The sequence below is a fragment of the Danio aesculapii genome, chromosome 18 (genome assembly GCF_903798145.1).
Source record: "Danio aesculapii chromosome 18, fDanAes4.1, whole genome shotgun sequence".
NCBI lineage: Eukaryota > Metazoa > Chordata > Actinopteri > Cypriniformes > Danionidae > Danio > Danio aesculapii.
In genome coordinates this window covers 42,625,050-42,646,939 of record NC_079452.1, presented here as the reverse complement: position 1 = coordinate 42,646,939, position 21,890 = coordinate 42,625,050, and the positions used below count along the sequence as shown (strand labels likewise).

General features: G+C 34.3%; 2 protein-coding genes across 4 annotated transcripts in view; one reads left to right on the top strand and one right to left on the bottom strand.

The window, feature by feature from the left end:
- Window positions 1–12,203, bottom strand: part of itpr2 (inositol 1,4,5-trisphosphate receptor, type 2) — a 176,602-nt gene extending 164,399 nt beyond the window's left edge. Inside the window, exon 1 of the mRNA XM_056478765.1 lies at window positions 11,851–12,203. Coding sequence (XP_056334740.1) covers window positions 11,851–11,942 — 92 coding nt within the window. The 5' untranslated portion in view covers window positions 11,943–12,203. The remainder of the gene's footprint in view (window positions 1–11,850) is intronic.
- Window positions 12,204–18,012: 5,809 nt separating this feature from the next.
- Window positions 18,013–21,890, top strand: part of plekhg7 (pleckstrin homology domain containing, family G (with RhoGef domain) member 7) — a 47,688-nt gene continuing 43,810 nt past the window's right edge. For 2 of the 3 annotated variants that reach the window (XM_056478590.1, XM_056478588.1), the window contains exon 1: window positions 18,014–18,256. The gene's annotated coding sequence lies outside the window, so the exon portion shown is untranslated. Of the gene's footprint in view, window positions 18,257–21,890 lie in introns of all 3 variants that reach the window. The other variant, XM_056478589.1, reaches the window with a different exon arrangement.

The window sequence follows — 21,890 nt, the reverse complement described above, 5'->3', positions numbered from 1 at the left end:
GTTGTACAAATTACAATGTTAGATTTAACACTTAATATTATTATTTTTACATTATCAGTAACAGTAATAACAGTGCATTTTTCACAGTACTGAATATTTTACATTTTATTTTTATTCAGCTGATTACTTCTTTATTTTATTTTAAATCAAATTTCAGGTTCTAAGTTCTGTTTGTTAAAACCAAGTGTCTTACAGTACTGTTTTTGTAATAAACGGAAAGCAAATTACATTCATCTCCTAAATTCGTCTTGACTAAAAAACCATTATGTAATGCGAACCGTGAGATTTGTGATCCGTTACAACACTAGTAAAAGCTAAAGAAATAAAATAAATAAATAAACTGTTTCTGTTCAGGTATCTTTAAATGCAAATGAGCTGCTCTACCTCACAAAGTCCATAAATTGTGGAAAAAGCTCTATTTAACAATAGCAGATTTACACAGAATCTGCATTCATATTTTTCAAGCGCTTTGTAATTCAATGCATTTTAAACTTTAAAAAATAATAATAATAGCGATCATTTTCTGTCCTATAGGAAAAAGAATAAATAGCTCTGAACGTTGCAGTATGCACAGTAAGTGCTGCTTCCTGTAATCTATTTCTATCAGCTCGAGTGCTGGTCATCAACAGTAAATCAACAATAAACTAAATCACAAACTCTGCTTTGAAGTTTTTAAAAACCTAAGTAGTAAAAAAATAAATTAATTAAATAAAATAAACTCTAAAAAATGTTGGGTTCCACATAATTAGACTTTATTAATCCCAAAGAGAAATTGACATGTCACAGCAGAGCTCTCCTACTAAAGATAGATCGAATAAATTACATGTATAAAAAGACAATGATATTAATAAAATTACATTCATACTGCACACTTTAGTTTCAAACAACGAGTAGACACTTGTCCATATCTAATGCTATTACAAATCAGCATAATCCATCTAGTATGACTTTGGTTACACAATCTGATCACTGTTGGTAAAATGAACAATTTTTCATTTCATTCATAATGTTGTCTGAGCACAGTTTTTTTTAAACGCGTTTACAAATTTAGGTGTATTGAACATAAAACAATTGAGTTGTCCCAAAAAAAACACTTAAGATTTGCGTTGTTTCAACTCATTTTAAATAAATATTATGAAGCAGCAGCAAAAGTCATTTGTTGACTGTATAAATGAAATTCCTCCCAAAGTATGACGTTAAATTCTTTTGAATAAAGACAAAACTCAAATTTTCAGGATTGATTTTCACAATTTTTACTGCCTTATTAAATTCCATCCTCACATTATCTTCAGTATTTATAAGGCATTTAATAACACTGGCAAAACAGCACCAGAAGAGCCACTTCACTGAATGATGACTAAGCCAAGTAAGTGCTTCAAATGGATTTTTTCATAGTGATAAATTGTTTTATTGCTTTAATTGGCAATGTCAGCGCACTTCCTCATCGTCCCGTGTATCTGTACAGGCGTGTTAAACAAAGACATTAAGTGCATTATTAGGATGCATTTAGCAGGGAGAGTTGAAATGAGGAAAGGTGCCAACAGTGCTCATAAATGAGTAACAGAGCGTTTCAGGTTTCTTTCAACTCTTTTGACAGCCAGCAATCTTTAAAAGACACAAAGTGCACAAAGTTAAACATGAACCAAACGCAAGCCTGGTCAGTAAAGTGTTCAGACATGCTAATTACAGCTGCATTATTTGATGACATGGGTAAGATTTTTGGCCAAAATAATCATTCCTGGTTTACTACAGGTGCAGAGTGCTATAACAAATCCTTCTTCCTACATTAGATTCCATTTGCATTTTATATCTGCTTTTACCACCATGACCTAAATCAGAAAACAGAACAATCCACCCACTTTATTGTCCTTTTAACCAAACCATTCTCAAATTATGGCCATAAATGTTTATTACGTAAAACTTCAAGCTTCTTATCAGTTCCTCCTCTACTAGGTTTCACAACACAAGTTCTCAGTACCTAAACAAAGGCAAGTCTGCTCTAATTGAACTACATTCAGCTTCTATTATATCTCCACAAACCCATGACAGCCTGGGAAATAGTCCAAGACCGCCTTGTTTAGGATCAGAAGAAAGGCTCTGTCTATGTTCAGCAGTACAAGAGTATTACTGAATACTGAAAACTGCCTACTTTCACTAAGTGTGCAAAATTGTAAGAACAATAGGCAATGTGTAGAAATAAAACATACATTGCACCATTTTGTAGCTTTGTAGTAGTACTACAGTATGGACATTTTTTTACTGGTCCTGGTATTGACTAAAACTTGTGCATTTGGTCTCAGACTAAAATTAACCTGGATTTTATTTTTATTTTTAAGATCCGCAAGGATACCACTAGATCATTGTCTGATTTCTTTACCAAGATCATTAGTTTGACTGCTTGAAAAATATTCAACTTAGAGCTGGGGGATGGTGCAAAAAAAAAAAAAGAAAAAAGATCACAATATCATGTTTCATATTATTTGATATCAATAATTAATGAATATTGTTTAACAATACATTTAGGTATATTAGGATTTTTTATTATTTAACCACTATATTAATTTACCAACATTATGAAGGAAAATAGTTTTAAACAAAATATCTCATCTCTTTTGTAATAAAATAAACATACAGTAAGTGTTAAAGAGACTCTTAAACATGATAAATAAAGTGTGTGCAATGATAAATTTTAAGGTGTGAATAATAATGATACAGTAAACCTCAAACTCTGTCAACAAAACAAATTATGATATTAAAATCTGAGCTTTCGACAAAAGGAACCAACCATCATTATTCAAATACATATTTCAACATTACAGATTGTGAAGTTGAATGACTACAGTACCCCTTATTCTAAAAAGATCTTTCAGATGGGGAGCTTGTGGCTGGGATGCACAAGAAAAGAAACCAAAAAGCCACTCTGGTGACATTCTTACATTCTTTTTTATTTACAATTTCCTCACTGCTGCTATACGACACTAATTTTCGCATGGGTTGTTATTCTGACCTGAAGTGACAAGCGCGTGGATTCCTTGACCATTTAGAATGGACATGCGCTCACGCTCCCCTGGCGTCTCTCAAACCAAAGCGGGTGTAAGTTTGTAATCAAGCGTTTTCCCAGAGGATGACAAACAGAGAAACCCTTGCTGCAATTTTATGGAGGAAAGTAAAAAAGCGCTGCTGTGTTTGGGTGCGCTGTGTTTGTCTGAGGTAATTAGTCTGCCGTTATTACTGAAATGTGTATATTCCATATAAAGTGTAAAGCAGAATGGTTAATTGTACTTGCATGAATTGCGGTGCGCTCACGGCATTAGAAAAAAATTAGCGGTTCACGTGCACGCCACTTGCACAATGTGTGCATCGCTCCCATACGTGCATCATTCCCATCCATTGTAAATTACAAACTTACACCATAAGCTTACTGGCACTGCCTCCAAGCTGCACACTCAGCAGACACATTTTAATAAAACTATAGCGCTTCATACCGAAAAATACATACCAAATCTTTTTTTTTTTTTTTTTTAAATCGATATTGACAATAGTGTTCGGTCAAAAAATATCAATACAGATTTTAAATCGCCCAGCCCTAATTCAACTGTACTCAAATGCAATAACTTCAATCCAATTTGCTACAGTATCTTTTGGTAATGTTGTGCTGAACTGATGCTAATGTTTTATATCAAAAAATGGCAGTAAATGTAATGTAAGTGCCCACAATTTTTAGGCTATTATTGTAAAAAAAAAAGTATTATACTTTGTTTTTATATTACAGTATTTTATCAAATTAAGCAATATACAACAATAGCAAAACAACAGCTTTCACAAATATGAGCACAACTGAAAATGTGTATTTATTGCAATATATAAGTATTCAATAAACAATGGATTGTTTACCCCAAAATTTAAAAGTTACTCACAGTTTGCTCACCCTTAAGTGGTTTTATGACTTCTTTTTTCGTCTGAACATAAAAGAAGTGATTTTGAAAATGTTAGAAACCTGTAACCATTGGCTCCCATAGTAGAAAAACAACTACTATAGAAATGTTTGGTTACAGGCTTCTAGCAAAAAAAAAAAAAAAAAAAAAGAAAGAAAAGAAAAAAAGAAGTTCAAACAGATTTGTGACAAGTAAAGGGAGAATGAATTATAAAAAAAAAATTGCAGTTTGGGTGAAGTGCTAACTTCCAGGAACTATTGAGAGTCTCCATAAGCAGCCATTGCTGTTGAAAAAAACATTCCATTGTCACAAGTCTCTCTCTCTCTCTCTCTCTCTCTCTCTCTCTCTCTCTCTCTCTCTCTCTCTCTCTCTCTCTCTCTCTCTCTCTCTCTCTCTCTCTCTCTCTCTCTCTCTCTCTCTCTCTCTCTCTCTGTCTGTCTGTCTGTCTGTCTGTCTGTCTGTCTGTCTGTCTGTCTGTCTGTCTGTCTGTCTGTCTGTCTGTCTGTCTGTCTGTCTGTCTGTCTGTCTGTCTGTCTGTCTGTCCCTGACAAGATGTCCAAGACAATCACACATATGATCAATTGCATTTACGATTTCATTTCAATTAATTGTTCATCACTAAAAACTTGCCTCCCATAAATTTTCCATCTGAAAAGGAAACACCTGCAATTATGCCAGCTGCAAAAACCATTGTGCCAATGCTTTGTCAATGTCAATATTTCTTTATTTATTTAACTTATTGATTACTGCTTTAAAGTCAGCTGTAATTTGAGCCCTTAATTTGAAGATTTAAAAAAGGTAAATACCTCATGGTTTATTGCTTTAAAAGTGAATTACAGTAGAAACAAAACTGTTCTGAAACAATGAAAACAACAGAAAATTTGTATACCAGTCAAATTCCCCCTTACAGATAAATGCATCCACTTCTTCTGTCTCATATTATCATGTTTTCACACAATGTTCTCTCAATATAAACAGAAATATGTGCAGAAAATGCAAGTAGCTTTTCTGACCAATGAAGGCACTTGTATTGGATTTAAGCTACCAGAGAGAGACTTACCAACGCATGTGAAATATGTATTACACAGCCCCTCATATAATGAAGACAAAATAGATATTAATAATTAATTTCCACAAACCAATAACTCTTAATTCATTCTTGATTAATTCAAGGCCACGTTTCAGGAATTTGTTCCTTTGTTAAGTTAAAACTAAAGAACAAATTAGTCACCCATAACTTGGCCATAATTTAACTAAACAGAAGGAATTGATTCATTTTTATGGGAACATATCTTTAATTTCTCTTATATCTCTTCATGTCATGTCCAGGTAACAGTTGAAATGAACTCTACGTGCCTTGTCTTGTCTTGTCTAACAAGCACAAACTGTGATAAAACCGCATGTGACAAGACATAAAATCTGAAACCCAAGAAGACATACAATATTTCTAGAAAGTAACACCTGTGTGCCCAGTAATATTTAATTTGACAACAAATTTGTTGCATAGACTGACATTACATTAATTAAATAATTAATTATGATAATATTTATTTCTGTAATAGCCTGGGAGCCCGGCTTACAAAACATAACCACATATAATGGGATGTGAATTTTGAGGAGGCCTTTTGGGTCATTGTCCTGCTGGAAGATGAATCGTCACCCCAGTCTTAGGTCAAAAGCACTCTGAAGCAGTTTTTCATTCAGGATGTCTCTGTACATTGCTGCAATCATCTTTCCCTCTATCCTGACTAGTCTTCTAGTTCCTGCTGCTGAAAAACATCCCCACAGCATGACGCTGCCACCACCATGCTTCACTGTAGAGATGGTTTTAGCCTGGTGAGGAGCGGAGCCTGGTTTTCTCCTAACGTAAGACCTGGCAATCACCCCAAAGAGTTCAATTTCTGTCTCATCAGACCAGAGAATTTTGTTTCTTAAGGTCGGAGAGTCCTTCAGATGCCTTTTGGCAAATTCCAGGCGGGAAATGGCTTCCGTCTGGCCACTGTACCATACAGGCCAGATTGGTGGATTGCTGCACAGATGGTTGTCCTTCTGTAAGGTTCTCCTCTCTCCACAGAAGAACGCTGGAGCTCAGACAGAGTGACCATCGGGTTATTAATCACCTCCTTGACTAAGGCCCTTCTTCCCCGATCACTCAGCTTAGATGGCTGACCAGCACTAGGAAGAGTCCTGGTGATTCCAAACATTTTCCACTTGCGGATGATGGAGGCCACTGTGCTCATTGGAACTTTCAGAGCAGCAGAAATTTTTCTGCAACCTTGCCCAGCCTTGTGCCTCCTGACAATCCTGTCTCGCAGGTCTACAGACAATTCCATTGTCTTCATGCTTGGTTTGTGTTTTGACATGCACTGTCAACCCTGGGACCTTATATAGACAGGTGTATGCCTTTTCAAATCATGTCCAATCAACTGACTTTACCAGAGGTGAACTCCAATAAGCTGCTGAAACATCTCAAGAACGATCAGTGGAAACAGAATGTACCTGAGCTCAATTTAGAGCTTCACGGCAAAGCCTGTGAATACTTGTGTACATGTGATGTTTCAGGTTTTTATTTTTAATAAATTTGCAACAATTTAAGTGTAGTATTTTTGTAGTATCAATTTTGTGTAGTATTTCGAGAAAATAAATTAATTTAATTCATTCTGGAAAAAGGTTGTGACATTAAAAAAATGTGGAAAAAGGGAAACACTATAAATACTATCCGGATGAGCTGTATGTCGAAATATATATCCTTATCGTTCAATATGGAAAATAATTATCGAGATTGCATTTTTGGTAATATTACAATACTGCACACATACAGTGTTCTTCTCTGAATGTTTCATTACTAAATGATTCAGCGTTCAAGTCTGATATAACAATGGCACATAGTAGATCAAATTTAAGACAGGTGAAACAAAAAACCATGTAAATACATGAATGGGTTTCATATTTGATTAGTTTACCAACCCGTCTCTGGTATTTTCATGATCATATAATGTGTATTAATTATGGCAATCACTAGTACAAGTAAGGTTAGAGATCACAACCCTTTTTTTCAAAGGTCTTCATTCAACTCTGCTCCCACTAGTTACTTACTGTCCTAAAAACTTAATTTCCAAGCTGTTTGTGTATTTTATACCATATGACCCTGAAAAGCTTGACCAGGCAGCTGCTTCAGTGTGTTAGTTTGATCTCTGTTGGATAGTGCTCTTTTTTTAACCTATTTTGACCGCTGCAGAATAAATAAAGTATTTAAAGAAAAAGAAAATTAAAACTGTTCTCCATATTTACAGGACATTTTATCACTCTAGATACTTGTAAATTATATCATCATTATATCGTTATCCCAATAAACAACGGAAATATTATAATATATTTTTAAATCCCTGAAAACTTAAAGAATAAGCAGCACTGCTGATCACCTCTTGACAGCAAACTTGATGCCTGTTCAAGACCACTTCTTTCAAGCTGGACTGCTTTAGCCCAAGGTATTCAGCAGGCCGAAGACAGCTTAGTCCCTTTATTCATCAGGGGTCACCACAGTGGAATGAACCTCCAACTCATCCAGCATATGTTTTACGCAGCGATGCCATTTTAGCTGCAACCCAGTAATAGGACACACCCATACACTCTCACATTTCACACACATACACTTCAGCCAATTTAGTTTATACAATTCACTTATACTGCATGTCCTTGGACTGCAGGGGAAACCGGAGCACCCGGGGAGAAACCCATGCCAACACGGTAAGAACATGAACACACAGAAATGCCAACTGACCTAACCGGAACTCGAACTTCAACAGAATAAAAAAATACTGTAAATTTTTGGGTGAACTAACCCTTTAATGTACTACTTTTATTGTTTCTTTGGTATATTCCATTATTGATGTCAATTTTTACCCCTTTCAACATTCTTCAAAATATCTTCTTTTGTGTTCAACAGAACAAAATACTCAAACCGTTTGGAACAAATCAAGGGAACACAGTTTTGGGGATAATATCCATTATCCACACACTTCTATGTATCTGTCTCCAATTATAGAAACTGGATGAACATGTTCGAATTGTAACAAAAGACAGAACAAAAACTGGAGAGTCAACAATGCACCCAAGTCATGCAGTCTGACAGCTCCCTTCGACACCATTCCACACTTTGCAACACTCTGTGTAAACTAGCCTGCAGAATGTTCACTCCCTAACAAAAACGCTGTAGTTGTCTCTATAGTTACAAATGTAATTTTACAAATATTGAACCTACAAAACCACAAAACTTCCTCGTCATGATTTGTGATAATGACAGGGAAGTTTCCATTGTAGTCTATCTATGCAATCTCCCTGATGCAATGCAGAAAATCTCGTTAATGCTCTAAGGTTTAAGCAAAGATCAGTGGTGTATATTGTGACCGCAGCACTTTGAATGCCAGAAAGCAGATGGTGAACTGAAGTGTCATTTGTTCTTCACCTTAATTGCTAGATGAGTCAGCACACAACAACGTAAAAGTGATTCAACGCAACCAGAAATTGAGCTGGGCGTGTGGTTATTCTACATAATATTTCTTAAGACTCAAGCAGATGTGTTCCTACATGAACACACGAAAAAATGTGAAACGATTAAGAAACCGTTACATGACATATCATTTACGCTTTATAATAAGCTTTAATAATGTACACTCAGTATGCTTTCAATTGCTTAATTCCATATAAGTGGTTATGGACCACCTTTTGTTTATCCATTCATTTTGCACACATTTTGATCTATACCATCACTCTGAATTATGGTGTTCACTGAGAACCAATGTTTGCAGTATGTATAATGTACATGCTCAGTATGTAAGTTGTTGTTGTCACATTTTGCTACACTTGTCAAGAGCACTTAATAAAAGGGCCCTATAAACAGCAACTTTTAACAAACAGTTACTCTGTCTATATGACATGGCAGGTCACGTGATATCAAAAGAGTAGCACACTCATGAGGTGGTGACCTACTGTTTAACGTAACACTTTAAATAGACACGAATACACTCACCGGCCACTTTATTAGGTACATCTGTCCAACTGCTTATTAACGCAAATTTCAAATCAGCCAATCACATGGCAGCAACTCAATTCATTTAGCATTGTAAACATGGTCAAGACCATCTGCTGCAGTTCAAACAGAGCATCAGAATGTGGAAAAAAGGTAATGTAAGTGACTTTGAACGTGGCGTGGTTGTTGGTGCCAGATGGGCTGGTCTGAGTATTTCAGAAACTGCTGATCTACTGGAATTTTCATGCGCAACCATCTCCAGGGTTTACTGAGAATGGTGTGAAAAAAAGAAAATATCCAGTGAGCTGCAGTTCTGTGGGCGCAAATGCCTTGTTGATGCCAGAGGTCAGAGGAGAATGGCCAGACTGATTCAATAGAACCAGTCAACTGGTTCTGATAGAATGGCAACAGTAACTCAAATAACCACTCGTTACAACCGAGATATGCAGAAGAGCATCCCTGAACACACAACACGTCAAACCTTGAGGCAGATGAGCTACAGCAGCAGAAGACCACACTGAGTGCCACTCCTGTGAGTTAAGAACAGGAAAGTGAGGCTACAATTCACACAGGCTTACCAAAATTGGACAATAGAAGATTGGAAAAATGTTGCCTCCGGTCTGATGAGTCTCGATTACTGCTGCATTCGGATGGTAGGGTCAGAATTTGGCATCAACAACATGAAAGCATGGATCCATCCCGCCTTGTATCAATGGTTCAGGCTGGTGGTGGTGGTGTAATGGTGTGGGGGATATTTTCTTGGCAAACTTTGGGCCCATTAGTACCAATTGAGTATCATGTGAATGCCACAGCCTACCTGAGTATTGTTGCTGACCATGTCCATCCCTTTATGACCACAATGTACCCATCTTTTGATGGCTACTTCCAGCAGTATTACACACTATGTCATAAAGAGCAAATCATCTCAGACTGGTTTCTTGAACATGACAATAGGCTCACTGTACTCAAATGGCCTCCACAATCACCAGAACTCAATCCAATAGAGCATGGGATGTGGTGTAACGGGAGACTTGCATCATGTGCAGCCCACAAATCTGCAGCAACTGCGTGATGCTATCATGTCAATATGGACCAAAATCTTTGAGGAATATTTTCAGTACCTTGTTGAATCTATGCCATGAATGATTTAAGCATTTCTAAAGGCAAAAGGGGGTCCAAACCTGTACTAATAATGTGTACTTAATAAAGTGGCCAGCGCATGTGTGTATATATATATATATTCTAGAAGAAATTCTGCCAACTGTAAGTAAACATATCACTTGATATTAAGATATAGGCTCTCATGAGGTGCAGACCCACTATGTATAAAATAAAGCACATTTTATTGATGAAATATATATATATATATATATATTGGGACACTATATCTCATATGATTTACATAATAGCAATTAGAGTGGTCTCTAAATGCTCATTTTATTTTCATGTGTATAAATTCTTTTTTTTTTACTAATGAAAAGTAAGCAAACATATTATTGATGCTATGATAATTAGAAGTTTCTCAGACAATTCCTGAATAAAAATGTTGACTAAACATATTTGGAGTTCTTAATTCTTGCGATTTACATAAATTATATTTTACTTAAATGTGGCATGGTGGTTCATTCCGCTGTGGTTTAATCCTAATAAATCAGGGACTAAGCAAAGGATGAGTGAGAGAGAGTAATTGTGGCATTATTTTTTCATGCACTGTATATAAAACAGTGCATATTTGTTAGCAAAAAATGACTAAGCAACAGTTATTAGAAGACTTTCAACCAATTGTCAGAAAAGTCAGATCACATGATATTAAAATGGCAGCACTCATGAGGTAGTGACCCACTATATAGAATAAGGCACATTTTTATAGATTAAAAAAATATGATTTACATAATAGGCCTGGGCCTTTATAAGATTCTGACAGTATGATAACCTTAAATATGGTATCATGGTATTGTGATTACTGCTCTAAAATTTATATTTTTTAATGTCTGTGTAAAAAAAGTACAACTTTTTTTCCTTTTGAACACAATACATTTTATTTTGTGAAAGATTTATAATATTTTGGAGCAGTAAACATGTCAGGCTAAACAATGAAAATGAATCATTGACTTCTGCTGTCTTCGTTTGCTTCAAAAACATAGATTTCTTTACAATTTAAAATGGCATCTTTGGATATCTTATGCTGGAGAAGCTGTTGTTTATAAAAATGTGAATAAAAAAAACACACACATACCTTAGGAACGGTATTAAAGAAAATTTTGGTAGTTTTAAAACCTTGACTTTCCAAACCGCGGTATACCTTGAAAACGGTTATCGTCCCATGCCTATTACATAATAGCAATTATATTTGTCTTGAATTTTCATGTGTAGAACTTCTCATTAGCAAAATTAAATGCTTCCAGGCCAATTGACACAATAAAGCTGGGAGTTTTCAAGTCAGGTGAATTGCGTAACTGCAATCTATATCAAACATTTAGTTAATTATTGTTCCGTTAATGTGTTTTAACCCCCTTTTAATTCGCGAGCAGCAAACTCTCCATATTACATTAGTTGTATCACTGTTAGTGCACGAACTAACAGCAAACTTTGCATTCCTGTTCAGTGATTTGCATGACTTTTGAAGCAACGCTGTCACACTGAACTCCTGGCCTGCAGTATGTACTCAAATCACTTCCTACTTCCACTCAGCAAACTACATCTGACACGAGGGGGATTAAACACCTTTCACACCCTAATGCATCTTTAGTTTGCCTCACTCACTCATTTTAGGCACCTTGCTTTGAAACAAAAATCACACCTGTATATCTGAGGGAAATATACAAATGCCATGTTTACAAATCTTTAAGAGCAATGCACTGAACACTGGAAGGTACAGTAACTCACCCTAAAGTGCTGATAAATCCATTGACAGTTCCCTCCGCATACAGCGACACGATATCCCCAATGTGAAGGAAACTAGACCTGTGTTCCGACATTTCTGCAGGTTTTTCAGTAGTTTATCTGATACTTGAGCACTGTGACCCAGCGCAATGTGTTCAGGCGACTCAATGTATCAATCCACTTGTTTCTTCGCCCTGACAGTAACGCATTTTAATCCAGGCGTCCAGAGAAGAGACGCGCCGCGTTAATGACTTTTGTGTTGTGAATCCTCTAACTGAAGCGTTTCTGCATGTTTTCAACTTCTTCCTGTGAGACAAACGAGGCTTTTTCTCACCAATATGCCACTCGAGTGGGAGGAGACTCGCTCTCTGTCCCGTGAAATCAAGGAAGTGATGCTGTCTAGTCTTTATGCTGTGGTATGCAACTCAGAAATTGAGAATGCAACTTTGCTCATTTGTGCAGTCGTGCATGCACAGACGCGCGCAAGTTTTCGGTCTGTTTGTGGTTGTTTTTTTTTTTGTTTTGTTTTTTTTTTGTGAATGACTTCAATATGCAGAGTTTTTATTCACACAAAAAAACTATTACAATAAGTTCCCCAAAAATATTAGCACTGCTAAAAGTGACTATTTTCGTGCGATTCAATGTAAAAAGTACTCGTATAGGACAAATTTATTCTGCGATAAATTAAAGGGACAGTTCACCCAAAATGAAGTAAAATGAAAATGAAGACACTGATTACATAATAAGAAAAGCAGTTGTTAATTGCTAATTGTTTTACTTTACTTATACTATAACCCACTGAGATGATTTATCGACACACTGTACAACCCGACAGTCAACTTTATCAAATGAAATGAGTGTAGTTAACTCAAAATTGACTGAAAGTTAATTTTACTCATTTGAAAAAAGTTTTGAACTCAGTGTTGAAGGTGTTGAGTTCAAATATTCAAATTACTTCAACCTAAATGGAGTAAGCTCACAGTACTCATATAGATTAGTTTTTTAACTCAAATGGTTTGTTGCAATGGGTTTCCTCAAACGGTTTGAGTTGCCTTAACTTATTGGGTTTTCCAGTACTCAGTTGGTTACAGTTCTTTTCATTTATTGGGTTTTAATGTGCTCAAATTTCTTCGTTTACTCAAATGGATTAAGTTCACGGTACTCATTAGGATGAGTTTTTGAACTTCAATGGTTTGTTGCAATTGGTTTCCTCAAATGGTTTAAGTTACCTTAACTTTTTGGGTTTTACAGTGTACTAAAAATCATTTTTAAATGATTGTGCTGGCAACTTCAGTAAAATATTTATTTTATTGTCATTTTTTATTTTATTTTCATTTGAGCACCTCAGATTTTTTACTTTTTCTGTTTATGTCAGTTTGACACCTTTGAAGAGAGAATGGGTTGAAAAGTGGGTGTACTCATTTACACTAACCACTTAACCACTGTGAATATATATATATATATATATATATATATATATATATATATATATATATATATATATATATATATATATATATATATATATATATATATATATATGTTGAGTAGTGTGTGTGTATGTGATTATATTATATTTTATTCATTCAATCATTTTCTTTTCGGCTTAGTCCCTTTATTAATCAGGGGTTGCCACAGCGGATGGGTCAGTTGGCATTTCTGTGTGGAGTTTGCATGTTCTCCCCGTGATCATGTGGGTTTCCTCTGGGTGCTGCGGTTTCTCCCACAAGTCCAAAAACATGTGGTATAGGTGAATTGGGTAAGCTAAATTGTCCTGGGAAACAACCATACACACTCATTCACACACATACGTAGTGTATGTGTGTGAATGAGTGTGTATGGTTGTTTCCCAGTGATTGGTTGCAGCTGGAAGGGCTTCCGCTGCGTAAAACATATTCTGCTTAAGTTGTTGGTTGATTTCACTGTGGCGACCAGAGATTAATAAATGGACTAAGCCAAAAAGAAAATGAATGAATGAATGAATGAATGTATATATTATACTGTACAAACACACAATGGGTTTATATTTAAATATAAATATATTATGCAAGACCAATTGATAGCATTATCAGTGTTGCTGTAGATTTCCTCTGGGTGCTCCTGGTATTGTTAACTCATTCATTATTTTACTTTTCAGTTTAGTCCATTCATTAATTAGAGGTCGCCACCGTGGAATGAACCACCAACTTATCCATCATGTTTTTTTACACAGCGGATGCCCTTCCAGCCGCAACCCAACACTGGGAAACACCCGTACATTCTTAAATTCACACTCATACACTACAGCCAATTTAGCTTACCTGAAGGAAACCCACACGAACACGGGGAGAACATGCAAACTCCACAAAGAAATGCCAATTGACGCAGCTGGGGCTAGAACCAGCGACCTTCTTGCTGTGAGGCGATCGTGCTATCCACTGAGCCACCATGCTGCCCGGTATTGCTAACTGTAATTGTTACTGTCCTGGTATTGTCTTACTTGCACTCAAGTGGCAGTCTTGGGGAAAGTTACTTTTAAAAGTAATGCATTACAATATTGAGTTACAAAAATGTAACTACTTGCGTTACTTAGTTACTTTTCTCATGGAAAGTAATATGTTACGTTACTTTTTAGTTACTGTTACTTTTTAGTTACTGTTACTTTTTCATACCTGCCTGAGGCTTGATCTCTTTCAGAACTTGCAGGGTATTTTTCTTTTTTTATGTATATAGAGGTGCTCTGCATTTAACAACACAATGTATAACCTACAAATTCATTTACCTTTAAAAAAAACTAATAATTAAAAAAAATATATTGTTAACATCCTGACGCTATACATGCTATATATACATATTAATAAAAGTTGAAAGCAATGTGTTTGCTACTTTTGTATTTTTGTCTTATTAGTTCAGTAAAATCACTGTCCATTGAAACTATCCTCTTTTCTTCCATGTGTTGAAAATAATCAGAATACTTCCATCATACAAATGTAAGGCTCAGCCATCTTGTTTTTTGTCTGTTCCGACAGGGAGCTCATTTTCTCATTGAGTGTGATTCAGCGTGATTACATTGATTTTAATTCAGCAAACTAATTTTAAAAAATTTATTCATTAATTTGAAAAGTAACTCGGGGTATATTTTTTAAAAAGTAACTCAGATATTATTATTTTATTTTATAAAGTAAGGCAGCACGGTGGCACAGTGGGTAGCACAATCACCTCACAGCAAGAAGGCCACTGGTTCGAGCCTCGGCTGGGTCAGTTGTCATTTCTGTGGGGAGTTTGCATGTTCTCCCCATGTTGGCATGGGTTACCTCCGAGTTTTTTAAAGTAATGCAAAGACATGTGGTATAGGTGAATTGGGTAGACTAAATTGTCCGTAGTGTATGTGTGTGAATAAGTGTGTATAGGTGTTTCCCAGTGATGGGTTGTAGCTGGAAATGGATCTGCTGTGTAAAAAACATATGCTGGATAAGTTGGCGGTTCATTCCACTGTGGCGACCTCAGATTAATAAAGAACTAAGCCGAAAAGAAAATGAATGAATGAATGAATGAATGAATTACTTGTAATGCGTTATCCCAAGTGGTTTTAAACTTTTGTGTACTTCTTCCTTTTTATTTCTAACTCAATAAAAGAAATTCTAAAGGATGTTAAATGATGTAAAAAGCATCCACTCACATCCATAGTAGGAACAGAAAATACAATGAAAGCCAATGGTTGTTTTCCCTCCAATATTTTTAACTGTGTCTCCCTTTGTGTTCAACAGAAGAGAGAATTTCATAAAAGTGTAGAACCTCTTGAGTTTGAGGAAATGGAGGATTTAGGTGAAAATATTTCTCATTTAATAATATAAAAATATTAAGGAATATATTTACTTCCTTTAAACTTGTATTGTTGTTATATAATTAAATCACAGCCCTTATATCAATTCTAAAATCAATAAAAATAGTTTAGTTTTTAAAATGTTATTTCATGTTTTTTGACGTTTTATTAATTATATCTATTTGTATATTTTAACTTTTTTAATTTTTATAGTTTTCTCTAAACTTTTTCACATCTATCTATCTATCTATCTATCTATCTATCTATCTATCTATCTATCTATCTATCTATCTATCTATCTATCTATCTATCTATCTATCTATCTATCTATCTATCTATCTGCTTTAATTCATTCCCTGATTTGCTCATTGATTGATTGATTGATTGATTGATTCATTCATTCATTCATTATACGAGCACAAAGATGGCTAAATAATCATTAAAAACCATTCAACCAGTGGTTTATAAACCATAATAGCTAGTGATTTTTATGTTGTAAATATTTCATAAAGATTCAAAAAGTCCAAACTTGGTTTATTTACTTGAGTGGTTTAAATACTTTTGATTGTTTTAAAAAGAAATCAGGAGTAACTACTCTCAGAGGTGTACATCTACAGGCCAATCTTCCCATTGTGTAATTATCAGATGTTCGAAGTCTTCGTTTTAAACTCCTGTGTATACCAGAGATGCCCAAAGTAGAGCACACGGGCCAAAGTTGGCCCATGGTTACCTTTGATTTGGCCCGTCATCCCATCTGAGAAGAGAGAGAGAATGATGGAGATGGTTTAGAGATTGTAAATTCAAATTTAATGTAACCTTTTATTTGTTTGTTTCATTGTTAAGATACAAAAAAGGCTAACTGAGATTAAATGTTTAAATTTAAATGCTGTAATTTAGTTTAAAATGTACATACTGTCACCCGACGGCTAGAGGACAATGCAGAGACTTTGGTGAGGGCATCAAGGCAAAGGTAGATTCGACTTGACTAGTGTATGCCGCATATGTATAACTTCATTGCGTTATATATGTGATTATCTTTTAATTGCAATAAGTCCTAATTAAAAAGTTATACTGCATTAGTTAATATGATTCAAAGTGATTTTTTATATTTATTTTTAAATATTATAAAATAAATTAGGAAATTCCCCATGACAACATTAATGTAAAATAGTTTGGTATATTTATCTTCGGCCCACAGTGCTCGATGATGTTTGGTTTTTGGCCCTTCATACTAAAAATTTTGGGAACCCTTGGTGTATACTAATGATAAAAATTACTGATTGTAATAGTGATTAATGGTTCCATATAATAATGGTAAACTGATTAACTCATTCGGTGATAAATTTGTTGAACTAAAATAATTAATACATAACGTCTAATATTTTTATGTATTATATATTTTACATTCATTCATTTATGGATTTGTTTTGTAATTCAGCATCATCATGACCTAGTTTTTCTACCTTTTTGAGACATTTTCACAGCGTTAGATTTATTTAAACTTGCCTGCACTGCCATCTAGTGTCATGATGAACGAAATGATCAAAATAAAGTCACATGGTCACATGGATTATTTGATTTTTTATTTTTTTTTTTGCACGTCAAATTTTTAGGGGTTATAAATATACAACTCCATCCACCTAAAATGTACAGGCTTAATTTAAAACTAAAATATATTATCAACATTTTATTTGTAGATATCTTTAAATATATTTGTATATGACACTAATAGAAAACATAAAAATATGATTTGAACTATTAAGTTATCCAAAATACAATGCAAGCCTATTCATATAGGCCTTAATAAAACCTTTCCAGCAGCTTACTCTAAATTAGTCAATCATTTAATTAATTTTTACTTTAATAAATTAAGTTAGCCTACTAATAACACATATTTTTCAATACATCTGACTTACAAAGGCATGTACAACAGTTCTTTGTAAAGCATTTTTAAATCCAGCAATACTAGTTTATATCATCCTATATTACATGTACTTACCAAGTAACTAACTATCTAAATAAGTGAACAACAACTTGGCTGATCTCCGCATCAACCCGATCACGTGGTCGAAAACTAAGATGCTTGACATTTGCTCAGAGTTTCCATGAGGTTTATGTGAAAGCGTCTACGACATTACCTAGTGGTTACCTGTCATTTACCTTCCTTCTTGACTATTACCCTAAAAAGAAACACGAGGTCATCATTACGCAGTACACACACACACACACACACACACACACACACACACACACACACACATACACATATATATCAACACAATACAGCTACGCTCCACCTCCAGTGACCTTAGGCAACAAGGCACAGAGAGAGAGAGAGAGCGAGAGAGAGAGAGAGAGAGAGAGAGCAAACCTCCTTCTCTCAATCAAAAACACACACAATACAAGTACCTGCTGAACCACAGAGTCTGTTTATGCACACACTCCTCGTTCGCTTTATCAGACTCAAACAGAGGCAGATTCTGTGTAACATTTTGCTTAAAAGCATCTGGGGTGAAACATCGTAGCCTACTTTTTTTCCCTCAAGCTTGTTTCCCTCCTCCAGCAGCAACAGCCGCCCGAATCTCAGAACACCCGGGAACAACTGAGGTAAGTGAGATATACTTAGAAAATAGAGAATGTTGGGTTATTTATGACTTATCTTAATAGAAACAGACGAGTAAGTTATTTTGCTGAATGTTTTTTTAGCGCGGCATGCCTTTGAGTTGTTTTGATGTGGAAAAAGGTGAAAATGTATCATATTTAATGTAAACCTACACTAGTTGCCCATGCCCGCTATAGAGCAGGATCAGGTGCCTTTGTTTCTCACGCTGCTCTTTACCCAGTTTCTTTATCCAGTGCATAACAATAAAGCTTTCTGCAATAATTCAGTGCATTCAAGGATATTTTGTCACTGGTAAAAACGGGTTTTTATATACTCGATCGATAAATGGACTGTGTATGTCCTGTGAGTGTGTTGTGTGTGTGTGTGTGTGTGTTCAGGTTACATTCACATATAGTTTTTAAGGATGGGTAATAAAATATGATGGTAAGCTGAGAACAGATTCTTAAATGAAAAAATAATATATATTAATATAAAATATATATATTAATATTATACTGGATATTATAATGATTATTGTTGTTATTTAATTTATTATTGTTATTATTATTATTAATATTAATTAATTAATTAATATCAAATTGAAGTTCTATTTTAGCACTTTACCTATATATTATATTATATTATATTATATTATATTATATTATATTATATTATATTATATTATATTATATTATTAGGTGGCTCAGTGGTTAGCTCTGTCACCTCACAGCAAGAAGGTTGCTGGTTTGAGTCCTGGCTGGGTCAGGTGGCATTTCTGTGTGGAGTTTTTGCTGTATAAAACATATGCTGGATAAGTTGGCGGTTCATTCCGCTGTGGCGAACCCTTATAAATAAAGTGGCTAAGTCGAAGGAAAATGAATGAATTAATTATAAGGATCATTGTTGTTATTTAAATTTATTATTACTATATATTATTATTAAGATTAGTATTAATACTAAATATTACCTTGAAGTTGTATTTTTAGCACTTTACCTATATATTATATTATGTTATATTACATTACATTACATTACGTTATGTTATGTTATGTTATGTTATGTTATGTTATGTTATGTTATATTACATTACATTACATTACATTACATTACTTTATGTTATGTTATGTTATGTTATGTTATATTATATTATATTATATTACATTACATTACATTATATTATATCACTATAGCCAACTATTTAAACCAAGACTTATGTATAAACAAGAAATACTTAATATATATTAAAATATTAAAACATCAGCTTTCTAATGTTGTTCAGGATCACCAGGCTTGTTTTGACCAAATATACTATAAAAATATTAACCCTGTCACTTTTTTAATAGGCTGGCTGATGGCACAATACATTTAGTAACATGTAAACAACACTTTCGTACAGAATATATCAACATAGGCAAAGAGCTAAAGGCCTGAAACTCAACATACATGGATGTTTGTTCATGAAAGTGTAAATTTATTATGTTTTGGTTAATCTTATACAGTAAAAACTTTGATAAAGTGAATATTTAAAAACTGGAAATGTGTGGATTATCAGCATTCTAAGAAACACCTTGTAGGTTCATGACCTTATAAGCTCATGCTTGTAATGACTGTAAAATATTTTAAAAGGGGGCAATCAATGTAGCAACACCAAAGCCTTGAATTTAATAAGCATGGATAAATTTAAAAGAAATATACTTTTAAAAATCAAAAATTTAAATAGTAAATGCATTGTTTTCATATGAGTCAGTGTCTGCATACTGTATGGTGGAATGGTGCATATTACACACACTCTAAATGCAAACAATACAAACCATTAGAAACTGAACATGCAGCATATATAGTGCTCAGCATAATTGAGTAAACCCATTTTGAAAATAAATATTTTTATCCATTTCTCAGTGAATATAGGCAATGTATTTTATTAAACAGATATATTTATTAAAATAAAAGTTTAGTCACCAAACATATTTAGATACTGAAAGAAAATACAATTAAATTCAAGCAAATTTCAAAACAAAATTTCAACTAAATGTAAATTTTTTTATTTTTTTGCTTCTCTTGAATTTTCCTCTTTGTATTTAATATTGTTCTATAACATATACGTTTGTAAGTTATTTTGTTAGATAAGCTCCAGATTTGGCTTCAGTACTAACTAATCTAATGTATATGCACAAATATAATATTGTATAGCTTCCTAATAAAAATATGCATTTAAAAGATTTGTGAGGGATGTACTTATATTTGCTGAGCACTGTAGGTTTATATTAGCAAATATACAATATGATATGTGCAAAATAGACTAGGAGGCTACAGTATCAGAAATATTGCTTTAAACATGCTCAATGAATGATAAATATAGACTGTCTGAGAATGTGGTTAAAATAATCCTTCTGGATTGCTTGCTTGAAAATTGCATAACATTTATAGTGGCTTTCATTGTCTGGGTGCTTAACTTCATATGTATTGGTGAATGCACAAATTTAATCCCACTGGTCTGCAAAATGTAAACTGAGGGGTTTAAAATAGTTTTTGACACTTTTAGTTAAGAAAAGCTTACATTTTCAAAATGTACATCTTTGCACCTTACGTACTCCTAAACGTTGCATATTACTGCTTTAAAGATTCATTGTAAATACCTAAAGTGTACATATTAGTACCTACATACAGTAGTGCGTATTTGTACCTTAAAGGGCACCTATGAGGAAAATCCACTTTTGGAAGCTGTTAGGACAGAAGTGTGTGTAGGTACAGTATAGTGTGTCCACAGTCATATTGCAGTGATAGAAACACAATCAAAAGTCAAACAAAATCAAAAGTCAAACAGAAACAAAATCTTTTTTTTTTATTTCCTGACGTTAAAATAGGACCCAAATCCCTCCCATTTTGAGGCCCACTCACATGATGTAAGAGTGCAGTTTTCCCACAGAATTGATTGACAGTTGTCATGTCTCCATAATAACATGTATAAATATGTCCACGGAACATTTTTTGCAAAGAAACTGGGGTTAAAACATGTTACAACGTTCTATGATCAGCTCCACCTCAATAATTAATTTTATAAATTTAAAACGTTTCTATAACAGAGCATGTTTGTAATAAAGAGAGTAAAATCGTTCTGTATTTCATAACCGCTTTAATCACCACAGCCAATGCACTTATATGTGTGTGTGTGTGTGTGTGTGTGTGTGTGTGTGTGTGTGTGTGTGTACTGCATTTGTGTGTGACTCATCATTTCAGAAGGGCTCCAAACTCCACTACAAATACATAAAATAAACTTACGGTATTTTTGACCAATGACCTTATTTCAGCTTCTTCCGAGTCTGTCTCTATCACTGAAAACTGTTTATCTGATGTAAAGCATGATAAGAAGCAGACACACGTTGGAGCGGTGGGCGGGGAAAAGCAGCTTATTTGGATTTAAAGCCACAAAAAGTCTACAAAAACCACCAAAATGGGCAAATTTTACTTTATATATTAAATAATCTGATGGGTATTTAGAGCTGAAACTTTTCAGACACATTCTGGAGACACTAAAGTCTTATCTTACATCTTGTAAAAGGGTGAAATAGGTACCTTTTAAAGTTTATATTACTACTTAGGAAATATTACCACTTAGCAAAACTTACTTTGGTCAAGCTT